Source organism: Pyxicephalus adspersus, chromosome 1 (assembly GCF_032062135.1).
Source record: "Pyxicephalus adspersus chromosome 1, UCB_Pads_2.0, whole genome shotgun sequence".
In the NCBI taxonomy this organism is placed as follows: Eukaryota; Metazoa; Chordata; class Amphibia; order Anura; family Pyxicephalidae; genus Pyxicephalus; species Pyxicephalus adspersus.
In genome coordinates this window covers 108,626,705-108,640,719 of record NC_092858.1, presented here as the reverse complement: position 1 = coordinate 108,640,719, position 14,015 = coordinate 108,626,705, and the positions used below count along the sequence as shown (strand labels likewise).

General features: G+C 37.4%; 1 protein-coding gene and 1 long non-coding RNA gene across 3 annotated transcripts in view; one reads left to right on the top strand and one right to left on the bottom strand.

The window, feature by feature from the left end:
- The window catches only part of LAMTOR5 (late endosomal/lysosomal adaptor, MAPK and MTOR activator 5), a 14,950-nt gene extending 9,672 nt beyond the window's left edge, over positions 1 to 5,278 (top strand). Inside the window, exons 3-4 of the mRNA XM_072423215.1 lie at positions 3,612 to 3,729; positions 4,653 to 5,278. Coding sequence (XP_072279316.1) covers positions 3,612 to 3,729; positions 4,653 to 4,713 — 179 coding nt within the window. The 3' untranslated portion in view covers positions 4,714 to 5,278. The remainder of the gene's footprint in view (positions 1 to 3,611; positions 3,730 to 4,652) is intronic.
- A 6,449-nt stretch (positions 5,279 to 11,727) lies between these two features.
- On the bottom strand, positions 11,728 to 14,015 carry LOC140338905 (uncharacterized). Of its 2 annotated transcripts, XR_011922338.1 has the most exons (3): positions 12,279 to 14,015; positions 12,083 to 12,167; positions 11,728 to 11,976 (listed from the first exon to the last, which is right to left on the bottom strand). It is a non-coding gene; the product is annotated as an uncharacterized lncRNA (long non-coding RNA). The 2 variants fall into 2 exon arrangements; XR_011922337.1 differs by having other exon boundaries at positions 12,083 to 14,015.

Here is a 14,015-nt window from a genome sequence, read left to right as displayed (position 1 = left end):
CATCTGCAGTTAGATGCGATGCACCATGCAGGATTTCTGCATGGTGCAGGTGTTAAATTTTTTTTAAAGTAAAATACACACAAAAAAACACATAATAAAAGTATAAAAAGACATTTTAGTGCACCAAGCATCATTGCCCAGTGCCCTGATTTACATTTTGCCCACCATTAGCCCTGACCTTGATCTGACCTTTTGATGACTTATAAATCACTTCCTGAATGTATTTTTTTATCACTTTGTCTTTGACCTTGATTGTTCCTGACTGTTTGCTGGAGACCGCATGGCATCCAAACAGCATCTCGCCGGCGCAAGCGCTGTTTAGGAGGAATTTGAAAGCAGCAATAGCAATTTGTAGTCCCTTGTGGAATCGAGCAATAGTGATTCACCAGGAAATTTGTCATCGGACAGCAAAGTGCACTGAGCGACGATTCTGAACCCGAGGTCAGTGCTGTGTGCACACATGGTGTCCTATTGACCTTAATGCGGACCAGGCAGCACCGCCAAGATTTTTATTCACCGGCGCACCTGGGATGAAAATTGAGGCTGAATGTGACGACCCCCTGGCATACCTGAAGTTGTTTTTGACCGATGAAGTTATCAAAAAAAAATTTGTGGAGACACAGGTATACCGCTCTTGTGTTTGCTAACTTTTTAAAATTTTTTGCTAAACTTTTTATGCAAATGTGTGCTGCTCTGTGTTTGCTAACTTTTGGAAATTTGTTTGCAAATTTTTTTTATGCCAACATGTGTGCTGCTTTGTGCTGACTTTTTACATTTTTTTTATGCCAACATGTATGCTGCCCTGTGTTTGCTAACAGATTACTTGCAACCGTCACACTAAAAAAGAACATATCCTAAAATACATTTTTTATTTTGTTTTATGCAGATACGCTGGACAACAAACAAGGTGCTCCACACCTGAGGTTTGCAAGAAGCAGAAAGTGGGTACCTGTGACCAAGGATCACATTTGGCTGTTTTTAGGCTTGGTGATCCCTGCAGGGGGTTGTGGGCAAACCCGTGCAGAAGTGGTACTGGTCCAAGAACAAAATGATTGCCACTCCATTCTTTGGCACAGTCATGCCAGAATACTGCTTTTCCCTCATCATGAAGTACCTGCACTTCGCAAACAATGAAGAATTTGATGAGACTACCCATCCTGCAGCAAAACTCAAGAAAATTTGGGAAGTGTCGCAGATGATTCTACAAAATTTCCAGAAATCCGCAAATGTGCCAGAAAGAGATGTCAGCACTGACGAAAGTCTAATGGCTTACAAGGGGAGGCTCAGCTGGGTGCAGTACATTGCGTCAAGGAGGGCACGATTATGCTGTATGCTGTGCGAATCCTCATCTGGCTATACATCTGGAATACGGTACTGTACACTGGAAAAGGGACACGGTTCAACCCCAGATCGAGCCAATATGGATTGGCAGCATCTTCAGTGCTATCCCTCATTGAGCCATTGCTAGGTCAGGGCTATTGTGTCACAACTGACAATTTCTACGCCTCTCCTGAGCTTTCAGTTCCTTCTGCAACAGAGAACAGATGCGTATGGAACCGTTAGGGGTAACCGTCGCAACCTGCCATCAGTTTGCAAAAGGGAAGCTGAAGAGAGGAGAAATTTGTTGCCTGGCAGAAAGGAAAGATGATGGCCCTGGGATGCCAGGACCCAGAACGCCTGACAGGTCGTCACTCCGTTGAATCCATCCCACCAACCCAGAAGAAGGCGGCACCTACAAGGATGTGCGTGGTTTGCTGCTCAAAGACCGATGACAGAGGAAAGAAGAAATGCATGGAAACCAGGTTCTACTGTCCAGACTGTGATGTTGGGCTTTGTGCAGCACCCTGCTTCAAAATCTACCACACCCGGGATGTCTACTAAAAATGTAAATATTTTTTTTTCTAAAATCTGCATTTAATTTATATTATTATTTATCAATAATATTGCACCCTTGTTTTGAAATTTTTGATTAAATTTTTTTTTTATATAATTAAAAATAATGATTTATAATTATGTATTATATTATAATTTATGAATATAATAAATTAATATAATTATTATACCCGGGAGTTAATCCTAAGAATTACAGGCCCACAATATAAACAAAAATTTCTATGCAAAAAAAATCACTTTTTGCATCAAAAAACTGACAGAATTAGAACGCTAGGGTGCTAAAAGCACATCCAGGGGCTGCAATACAGATGTAAGCTGACCTGGAATAAAGTGGAAGACTTTGCCAATTTTTTTTTATGTCATCAGATGTGTGGGCTTTGAACATATCCCAAACCAGCAGTGATGGTTTCTTCTTTGAGGCTGCTCCTGGTAGTCCGTTCCAAATGTCTTCCAGCCATTTTTTGTTCAGTCTTCATCCATCCAGCCTTTATCATGTGCGCGCACTGTAATTCGTGGTGGAAATTTTACCTTTTTAGGCAAGGTCTTTCTTTTAAAAATTACAGGCTGCAGCTTTGTTCCATTACCCACACATGACAGAACTGTTTTTGAGATGTGAAATTTTTTTTTCTTTTCCTGTGGTTCTGAGGAAAATAGTTTTGTCTCCCAAACTTGCCACAGTTCTGTTGCTTGGAGGAATAAAAGTCATAGGTGTTTCATCCATATTCCCAATATCTACCAGGTCGTAATTATGAATCTTTCTTTGTTTTATGATGAATGATTTGAATGGCATCACTTTTTCTTCAAGGTCTTGCGGCATTTTTTGTGAAATCTTTGTTTTTTGTTGCAATTATAGGCCAAATCAATTCATGAAGTGGGTACACTATCCTGCTGATGCAGTACATTTTTCAATGCCTGGTACTTTATATTTGTCATCTTTAGCTATTTGAAGGGCACGTAAGCGAATTTCCTGTGCGTGTTACACAGTAACCATTTTGACGACACTCCATAACCCATTTTTGCAATTCAGTCTCTTGAGCCCCATATGAAGCTGTTGAACCACATCAAGCTTTATTAGCCTTTGGAATCTTTTCCAAGTCAGCCTTCATTTTGCACCAATCCTTCACTTGTTTTTCCTCAACACAAAATTCCCTACTTGCAATACTGGTATTGCTATCTTCTGCTCTTGACACAACCTTGAGTTTAAAGCCGGCTTTGTATGACCTGCGTTTTTGTTTTGGTCCAGGATACCAGTGGGTACCAGTGGTCATTTCTAACCGGATAAAAAAAGAACTTTTACATTTCCAGATCAACAACAGCTATAATATGGTAAACAAATACCATAGTGAGAATTTAGTGGTTATGTAATATAAGCAGTACAGAAAAAACCTGACTTGATAGAAGAAAACTAACTTCACTTTCGGAATCAGCATACCTATTTTAGTGTAAATACCTTTAAAAATTGTGAAGTCAACAAAAAATTTGTTCAAAATTGTTCCCCAGTGTAATAGAGCCCTTAGGTATGTGTTTTTTTTTTTTTTTTTTTTTGCAAACCTAAACGAGGAAACAAATTTACACCAACCTCAGTATGCATCTTTAATGTATTTTTTACCTCTGCAATACTAATAAACTAAATGTAAAAAGAAAAAGGAATCCTGTTTGTATTTTTGAGTGTTCTTAAACCTTAATGTATTTTTGTATTGTTTTTTTTTTTTTTTTAGGCTGCGGTAGTCTGTCCGATGAGCATGCTGGCATCATTTCCATACTTCCACAGTGGGCAGCTAAACTTACTTCAGACCAGACTGATGTGCCTGTTGTTTGTTTGGAATCAGATTCTGGGTAAGATATATTCTTCATTAGGGCATAATATTTTAAGCTATAAATGTTTAGAGAGTGTATTTTGTTTTTTTATGTAAAATCTTAAACTTTAGACTAAAAAAGATAAGAGAAAACAAATGTAAAATATTTGAAGAATATGAACTAGTAATAAATCAGCGTAAAACATCAGCTTCCCGTTAAGGGTCCAGGTTCCATCAGACTTTTACTGTTTTTTTGTGGCTGCTAGGACTAGTTTGTATATAACAAACATCTGGTCTGGTCTTTCTAGTGTAGAGTGAAGAGGAGGCATTAGGGGTATCCATAAAGTGTACCTGTCACTCAAAAAAACATTAAAATTCCCCCTATGATATCTAAAACGTTGATAAGAAAGTCTGTACAGTTCTGATAGTTAAAGAAGTTGGCCCTGTTCCAGTAAGATTCATTGATTTACAAGTCCAGTTTTTTTTTCTCCATCTCTTGTGTCCCAGCATGTGCATATAATTTTTTACATATGAAACTAACTTTCTCAAATCACTTTCACACTCAAAATGCTCTGAAGCCTTTGAGTTTCTAGAACATGCTGGTGAACCATTTTTGTTCGATATTTCTAGAACTTTTTTTTTTTTTTTTGCATTAATAAAGGCAATCAAGCCAATAGAGGGACAACCTGGTTTTACTCGATCAGTTTAGAAAATATCCCAGCAATACAGGTCTATGTGAATGCTACATCTTCTCAGACACACACTCTTTCTGTCCCCATGTTAACTCTTGAGTAACTCCTCAACATGGTAGTTCTTCTCCTTCTCCTATATACTTGCTCTGTCTGTGTCTTCCCCCTATCTTTTCCTTTCTGCACCCTATTCATTCCCCCACCCCCTTTTTTTAACTTTCTCTTGTTAATTGTAAAACCTAACAATGCATCACTTTTTTTTCCCCTCTATTAGAACAATTCTGATTGAGAAGCATGACTGGTTGACTGTGGCTGTCCACAAAATGTCGTCCTAAAGCTTTTCTGTGTGAAGACATCTGCACATTTGTGTGGTCACCTTTCTAGTGATGCTGTTTCTGAAGTGTGAAGATTATGCAACTTCCCTAATATGTACAATTTCCATAGTCCATAATATCTAGATATGAATGCAAAAAAACTTTAGGCAAAACTACTTCTGTAGCCTTGGGTCGACCAGGAAAAATGTAGAATATTCTTGTTCAATGTAATTCTTGTCCTTTTTTGAGAGCTCACTTTCTGTTAAATATTTATTTCAATAAAAAAGGGCTGACAACACCCAATCTGGGATAAGGACAGAAATAAGTCTTGGTAAAATTTTCAAACATTTTTTCAATCTATCCAGGACTACTGAAAGTTCCTTAACTTTTAAGTATGTGGGCCTTTAGATGCATTTTGCAAAATGTATGCATAGCTCTCAATGAATGTTGACATTCACCTAAAAATTTACTACAAATGGGGTAAGTATGTGTTTGCTTCCCTCATTGACAACTAAAAACCCTTTTCTGTATGTTCATTCTCATATGCTGTCTGCTAAAACATCAATAAAAAACTTTTAATCTCAGAGTTTCCTTGTTGGAGATAATTATTAATCTAATAATCGGAGCCACATCCAATTTAATTGTACTAATGACTTTTGAATAATAATTAGAATAAAGTAGACCCCTCCTGAGCTGCAATTAAGATGGCCACATCCCATTATTACAACTACACAACATCCTTGGTGAATGACCAGGACATATCGGGACTTTTAAGGCCAAATAAGTTTTTCTCCCAACTAAATAATTAAAATATAAAAACACACTTCATCTTAAGATAGATAGATAGATAGATAGATAGATAGATAGATAGATATGCCAATTTTTTGGGTCCCCAAAATGACATTGCATTTTAAATCTTGGCTCTGATTGGATTTGAATTACTATGGTTGGGATTGGTATAGCTATGTGCTCGTAGCTGTAACCCCCCCTACTGGTTTAGTCTAGTCAACAGACAGGGGGGCTCTATTTTAAAAGCAGTGAATCTGACACTAACCAAAACATTCTCTGGTCTCAAACATTGCCATTAAAACACATTGACCTTAAACATTGTCTTCTAGTGAATGGTTTGGTGAATGTCATATCCACTGCCTTATAAGGCAGGGGGAAATGATTATTGAGCACAGCAACATTTTTTCAGTCAATATATTTCTAATGGGGCTATTGACAAGAATTAAAACAAATGTGTATATAAATAAAGTTATGCGTAATAAAGTGGAATGACACAGGGAATAAGTATTGAACTCTCATTATTCAGAATCCCCCTGCCCCCTATCAATTCAAATATCAGCTGGTTTAGTCTTTTATTTATTTTATGGCTTAGCCATCAATTGATGGCCTATAAAAACGTTATTGCACATGGTTGGAGGAACAAGGGCACTGCAGATCACCCATACCAACAGTGAAGTGAAGTTTGAAGGTGGGGGTTACACCATGAGGTGCAGGGCTCTTTTGTAGCATATGGTATTTGCAGATTTCATATAATTGAAGGATGAATGGAAAAAAATCAAAATATAATAAATTGCAAGCCAGTAGGTCTGTATGCAACAAAATACACTTGATTAGAGTTTTTAAACCTACCCATCCATCGCAGGCCAGATTGACTTGTGCAGGAGTTAATTCATTACCAGCATCGTACACTAAGATGCATGCGAAGCTCACAGCACATTTCAGAAAAAATTGCATGCAGACGGGTAATTGTGTGTTTCTGCAGAATAAGCGCCTGTCCCTTCTAACAATAAACACCCTATCTGGTTGCAATGACTGTAACTAGTCAAAAAATATCAAATTCAACCCACAAATTTTAAAATTGAATGAGAAGGAGTACATAAGAGATGCTCGTATTGATTCACCAACTACCACTTAAAATTCATTTCAAAAGGGGGGTAGGGGGTTACAAGTTTTTAAAATAATTATAAATACTTGCAAACATTCACAATCGAGTGCTTTAATGGTGGCCAATCTCTGCTAGCTGCATACATGACTAGGTGCTTCTTGCAAGATTTGATTTAGAAGAGTTATCCAAGAGCCGAAGATCACTCATGGAAAGCTTCAGAAAGACTTGGATAATTTACTGAAAGCCTAGTTTAAATGAACAAATCCTTTTAAGGCATGCTGCAAAATATCTGTATTCTTTGTCTTTTAAGACCCTGAATTTTGCTACCATTTTAGAAGGATGCTGGGTTCTAATAACCCCCAGTTTGTGCTCCATGGGGCAGTTGAAATTAAAATGCACAAACTGGTCTCGTGTATGTTTCCTATAATTACAAATGTCCAGGTCACCCCCCTTCCTACACTGTGTATTACATGGCAGAGGCCTAAAAGTGGCCATATACAAGCTGAAACAATCATCAGCAAACAGGTGTAGGGACCATCTGTTTTCCATATATGTCGTTTTATCATATCTACCCCACAGATTAGACAATTCAGTTCTGTAAAATAAAGAAGCAACACCCATGCAGATTACCTGACACCAATCATAGCATTATTATAAGCATAGCAATTGGAGAGAAGAGGTCCACAAAATTTATACCTTCTCAACCTGGTACTGGACAATCAACATTTGTTCCATAGTGATTGAATTATGGTATCCTCCCTATCTGTGTGGACTCTTACAGCTGCAGAACTGGTTAAGACAGTGAAGAAACATCCTTAGCAGGTCCAATTAAGTTAGCCTAAGTAATAATAGTTATTAGCTTTCATGTTTTATTATATTGAAAATCCTGATGTTTTTGTTAATCAAAGCATAACATAATTGTTTTGGACAAGGGTGCTCTCCTACTGCCACAAACACAAAAATACACAAACATAAAAAAACACACTATTTAAAAATAATGTAACTTTAATAAACATTTACTGGGAAATATACAGGGTAGTATGTATTAACAGGTTCTGCATTACCATTGCATAAACAAAGATATACAGTAATAAGTAGTATAAAAATATATTTGTCTACTTCTGAAACCCTTTCAAAGCTTTATACCTGTGTGTCTCCCTCTTCTGAGGTAAACAGCCCTCCATAGCTGCTGTGACTTGCTAGGATCGGATGGGAGGATCTGGCTAACAGCGCAAAAAAGTTTATGGGACAGCTGCAATAGGGTTGAATGTCAATAAACTGCAGGACTGCAACTGCTGAATTTCAGGAAATATTGCATGTGTGAAGCATATAGGATAAATGCTTTTGTCTGTTAGGTGTCTTGAAGTATGTGGAATTCTGTACAGATGGATATTCAGTATATTGAAAATGGTTTAAAGTGAAAGGAGTTTCATGCACTTTTTTAAAACTACAGCAAATCATTCTCAGTGACCTGTTATTATGGTTGTATTGTTATACTGATGATATTCATCTAGATTAAACAATGGACCTTGTATTTGTTATATATATATATATATATATATATATATATATAGTTAGGTCCATAAATATTTGGACAGACAACTTTTTTCTAATTTTGGTTCTGTACATTACCACACTTAGTTTTAAATGAAACAACTCAGATGCAGTTGAACTGCAGACTTTCAGCTTTAACTTAGTGGGTTGAACAAAAAGATTGCATACAGATGTGGGGAACTAAAGCCTTTTTTTGTCACAATCACTGTGACAAAAATGTTGAACTGCAGACTTTCAGCTTTAACTTAGTGGGTTGAACAAAAAGATTGCATACAGATGTGGGGAACTAAAGCCTTTTTTTTGTCACAATCACTTAATTTCAGGGGCTCAAAAGTAATTGGACAAATGACTCAAAGGCTATTTCATGGGCTGGTGTGGGCAATTTCTTCGTTATGTCATTATTAATTAGGCAGATAAAAGGCCTAATAAACGATAAAAGTTGATTTGAGGGGGGGTGGAATGTATGTGGAAGATTTTGCTGTGAACAGACAACATGCAGTCAAAGAAGCTCTCCATGCAGGTGAAACAAGCCATCCTTAAGCTGCAAAAACAGAAAAAACCCATCCGAGAAATTGCTACAATATTAGGAGTGGCAAAATCTACAGTTTGGTACATCATGAGAAAGAAACAAAGCACTGGTGAACCCAGCAACGCCAAAAGACCTGGACGTCCACGGTAGACAACAGTGGTGGTTAATTGCAGAATCATATCCATGGTGAAGAGAAACCCCTTCACAACAGCCAACCAAGTGAACAACACTCTCCAGGAAGTAGGCCTATCGATATCCAAGTCTACCATAAAGAGAAGACTGCATAAAAGTAAATACAGATGGTGCACTGCAAGGTGCAAGCCACTCATAAGCCTCAAGAATAGAAAGGCTAGATTGGACTTTGCTAAAAAAAGCCAGCACAGTTCTGAGTTCTGGAAAAACATTCTTTGAACAGATGAAACCAAGATCAACCTTTACCAGAATGATGGCAAAAAAAATGTAGAAGGCGTGGAACAGCTCATGATCTAAAGCATACCACATCATCTGTAAAATATGGCGGTGGAAGTGTGATGGCTTGGGCGTGCATGGCTGCCAGTGGCACTGGGACACGAGTGTTTATCGATGATGTGACACAGGACAAAAGCATCTGAATGAATTCTGAGGTGTTCAGAGACATACTGTCTGCTCAAATCCAGCTAAATGCAGTCAAATTGATTGGGAGGCGTTTCATAATACAGATGGACAATGACCCAAAACATACAGCCAAAGCAACCCGGTTTATTAAAGCAAAGAAGTGGAATATTCCAGAATGGCCAAGTCAGTCACCTGTTCTGAACCCAATTGAGCATGCATTTCACTTGTTGAAGACTAAACTTCGGACAGAAAGGCCCACAAACAAACAGCAACTGAAAGCCGCTGATGTAAAGGCCTAGTAGAGCATTAAAAAAGAAGAAACCCAGCATCCGGTGACGTCCATGACTACAGGCTGTCAGTGCCAGCAAAGGTTTTCAACCAAGTATTAGAAATGAACATTCTAATTTCAGCTTTTTAATTTGTCCAATTACTTTTGAGCCCCTGAAATGAAGTGATTGTGTAAAAAAAGGCTTTAGTTCCTCACATTTTTATGCAATCTTCTTGTTCAACCCACTGAATTAAAGCTGAAAGTCTGCAGTTCAGCTGCATCTGAGTTGTTTCATTTGAAATTAATTGTGGTAATGTACAGAACCAAAATTAGAAAAAAGTTGTCTCTGTCCAAATATTTATGGTCCTAACTGTATATATAGCATACATATACACATACACTCAGAAGCAGTCTGTAAGGAAACATCAGGCATCAGGTATATCAGGTCTACTGAATCCAGAAATGACATCAGTTTCATTGAATTAGCTCTAGCTCTTGTGATACAGGAATCAGAACAGACAATTTTACCAACAACAAATGTTAACACAGCATATTATTATCAATCTTTATTTACACCGATGTTTTGCATTTTATATAATAAATGTAGCATTATTTTCATGAAAGTTTCACTTGCCTTCTTTTCATACATTTTCTTTTTTTTTTTACAGAAATTTGAGTTCTTCAAGAAGTTTAAATTAGCCTAATTTATTTTGCTACATTTGTAGTGAATATTCTCAGCAAAAACAGAGAAGAAACATTACAAAATTTGTGAGACAAGCATATCTTGCATATTTTGGTATTAAACTGGGGGACTAAGATAAGTATTGGGCTCCCCATATGGTATGCAAAACTTGTGTACAGTGTCTTCGTCGGTGGAAAAAACTGAAAAGTTTGAAATTTGGTGTACCTATGGTATAGCAAGAGCCCAAAAATCATTATAATGATTGTTATTTTTGTGCTGAGAATGTAAAATGTTACAAGAAAAACAAGTGGGAGTACCCAGCAAGACAACCTGTGCCACATGGTGCTGATGTTCCCATACCAGTGTTCAGTACACTCCTTGATATTCCTGTATACGACATGGAGGATTTACAGGGTTTGGAGTGTAACCCAGGTGTTTAGCAGTGGAAGTGAATATGAAGGAAGTGTTTCATTAAACCAGCAGTTCTCCTAAGATGAGCTCAATGATTTAATACGTGACCTAAGCCTGTCAAAACAACCATCTGAACTTTTAGCATCCAGGCTAAAAGAAAAGAACTGTTTGAGACTGGATGTTAAAATAACGGTTTATAGGACACTCCTACCATGTTACATGGTGAAGATGGAGACTTTGTGTACTGCTATAACATCCCTGGACTACTAGCCCATATGGCAGTACCAGAATACCGAGCACAAGACTGGCAGCTTTTTATAGACAGTTCCACTCAAAGTTGAAATCTGTTTTACTGCATAATGGCATATGCTTTGCATCAATTACAATTGGTCACTCACCAAAACTTAAAGAAGAATATGAAAATATCAAAATGGTCTTACAAAAGCTTTGCTATCATGAACAACAATGGTCCATATGTGTTGTTTTAAAAATGGTGAACTTCCTACTTGGACAGCAAAGTGGATACACAAAGTACCCATGTTTCATCTGCTTGTGGAATAGTAGAGCAAAGCAGGATCACTGGAAAAAAGTGACATCGCCTCCAAGGGAAAACATGAAAAAGGTGCAGCGAACATTAACAAGCCAATGATTGACAAAGAAAAAATCATTCTCCCTCCAAAAAGTTGGGATTAATGAAGCAATTTGTTGGAGCTCTGAACAAGGACAGTGATTGCTTCAAATACATTTGTAGAATCTTCCCTGGATTGAGTGCTGTAAAATTAAAAGCAGGAATCTTTGATGGACCCCAGATTTACCAAAAAATATTTATGTATATTTTTATATATATATATATATATATATATATATATATATATATGTATGTATGTGTGTTTGTGTGTAATGTTTTCACTTTCCAGTGCAGTTCCCTGTCCTTCCTCTTTTGTGTCACTTTCAAGCGCAATTTTCTGTCTTTCTTCCTCTGTGACACTTTCCAGTGCAGTTCTCTGTCCTTCCTCTTCTGTTTCACTTTCCAGCGCAGTTCTGTTCCTCAATTTTAAAGTTTACCTGACAGTCAACCATTAATGAATGACACAATGCAAATATTACCAAACGTACAACATTTTTATTAACAAATATAACAAAATAAACAAAAAATAAATAGAAAACCAACAAAATATGTACAAACATATTTAACTAAAGAAGATGAAGAACATGAAGGTGGAATATTTTCAACTAGTGTGCTTGCTGCATCTCTCTTTTGAGAGCCATCAGCTCCCTAGTTGCAGCCCTCAGTGCCAGAGTGCTTTGCAGTGTGTATATCCTGTGCAGCAATTTTTCCTTTGAGACGTCACCTGTGTGGGAAAATAAAAAAGTATATTGAGTTCACAGATATTGTACAGGTAAGTTGACACATGGATATGACATATTTTTCTGCATGCACAATGTTTGAATGCTTACCAACAGATTTCCTCTCTCCTCTCCTCATACCGCCAATGCTCTACGTCTGCCCTGATGTGTTCGACTCAGGACTTTCCGGCTCTCCCTGTGGAATGAAATCAGAAGCTAAAAAGTAAACATGTACAGAAAAAAACATTAATTACATAATATACACTTTACCATAATTAACCTATCACTCAACCTTTTAGGTGCATACCTGGGTCAAGATCCAGTGGTGAGGTACACATTTCCTCCTCAATATGCTGCGTTGGAAAAGCAACAGCAGAAAGAAAAAAATAAATCCACTTACCATGTATGTTCTTGATATACCATGTATGTTCTTGATATATCCTACCTTCATGTTCAGGGTGAACCTCTACCTCTTGCTCTGCCTCCCTTGCAACCAGCCTTTTTTGTTTTAACGCTCATCGGCCTAATAAAAAAACACCCAAATTACTAAATATAACATAAAATGCAGGTTCCCCCCCTCTGCAAACACCTGTTGAATTTACTAAGTGCATGCGACTTCGGAAATGTTCTAGCATGACCCTCTCGTGATTCTTCAGGTCGGACCACTGCTTGTGGAACTGTTCCTTTGAACACACAACCCCAAATTTCTTCTCCAGTCTGCTCTGCATAGTGTCCAGAATCTGGCATTTAGATCTGGATGAAATGCCCTCCTGCCATCATAATCCACCTTGTCAAGGATGCTCACCACGACTTCCATCTCAGCATGACTCATTGGTGATGATCTCCTCCTGATGTTGTGACTTTGCTGTGGCATGTTTTGTAAAGATCACAAGCACAGGATATGATGTCACAGGACAGAAAACGCAAGGAGTGCTGGGAAATCTGGAGAGAAATCAACCATTCAAGGTCATCCACGAGTGTTCCTTCGTTTGAATCTTCATTCTTACAATTTTTTCTTAAAAACGTTCTTTCTCGGACCATTCTGTTAAGGTAGGTGTTGCTACTTTGCCTGTCCTTGCGCTGTATTTGAGTGTGTAGTTATTTGTGGAATGTTAAAGGTGACTAATGCAATTTTTTTTTTATTTTAATAATTGAAGGATGTATCAATACAAAACAGTGCAAATAATCACATCATAATGGTTACAAGCACAATAAAAAGAAAAAGTCAATCAAACAAATGTTCACTTCGACAACTAAGTCAAGATATTCCCAATAATATCAGAGAATCATTGTCAAGGACTCAAGGTATACCAAGCGGTATGTTCAAAGGTTTTTATCTATATTAGAAGAGCTGATACCAATCAAGTATGCTCGATGCTGTGAAATATACACCCCATGAAACATGATGATGTAACATACACAATTAGGCTAGGTAACCTATGAATGATATAATATTTTAAAATTAGATAAGAAGGTAATACATGAGTAATTTGAACAAACTGCACTTAATTAAATGTCCACAAGATGGCATACCTGTCGAGGAGGTTCCAATATAGAACCCAAATAAAGACGTGTTGATAATTAGAACATTCCTATAGAGTAAATATATTTCTCTTTTTTTCCATATTTACTTTCTTTAATCTTAAATGTCACGTCTGTCACTTTTGTTCAGTATACTCACCTGCTCACTTCAGTTGTTTTTGATTATAGTCTTAGATGCATTACTCTGGGGAACATTTAGTGCGGTTGCGCACTGCAGCTCCTTAAACAATGTCAACTTTATTTACAAAACGACAATTTGCGTGCACCTGCGCACTGCTACTGTGTCATTTTTTAAATATTTCCCTTATAAGAGGGAGCTGTAGACGGCTTCAGTCCCTCTTTAGACGAACTCCACCAGCTTCCTCTGCCTGATTACTTTCTGTTAACAACCTAAAGAAAGTTTAACCTAGCTCCTTACATCTTTTGTTTAGGAAAGAGTGGTTTATTTTCTACTATTTTTTCCTATTTACTTTGCAATGAGATCTAACTGGCTTGTATCTTT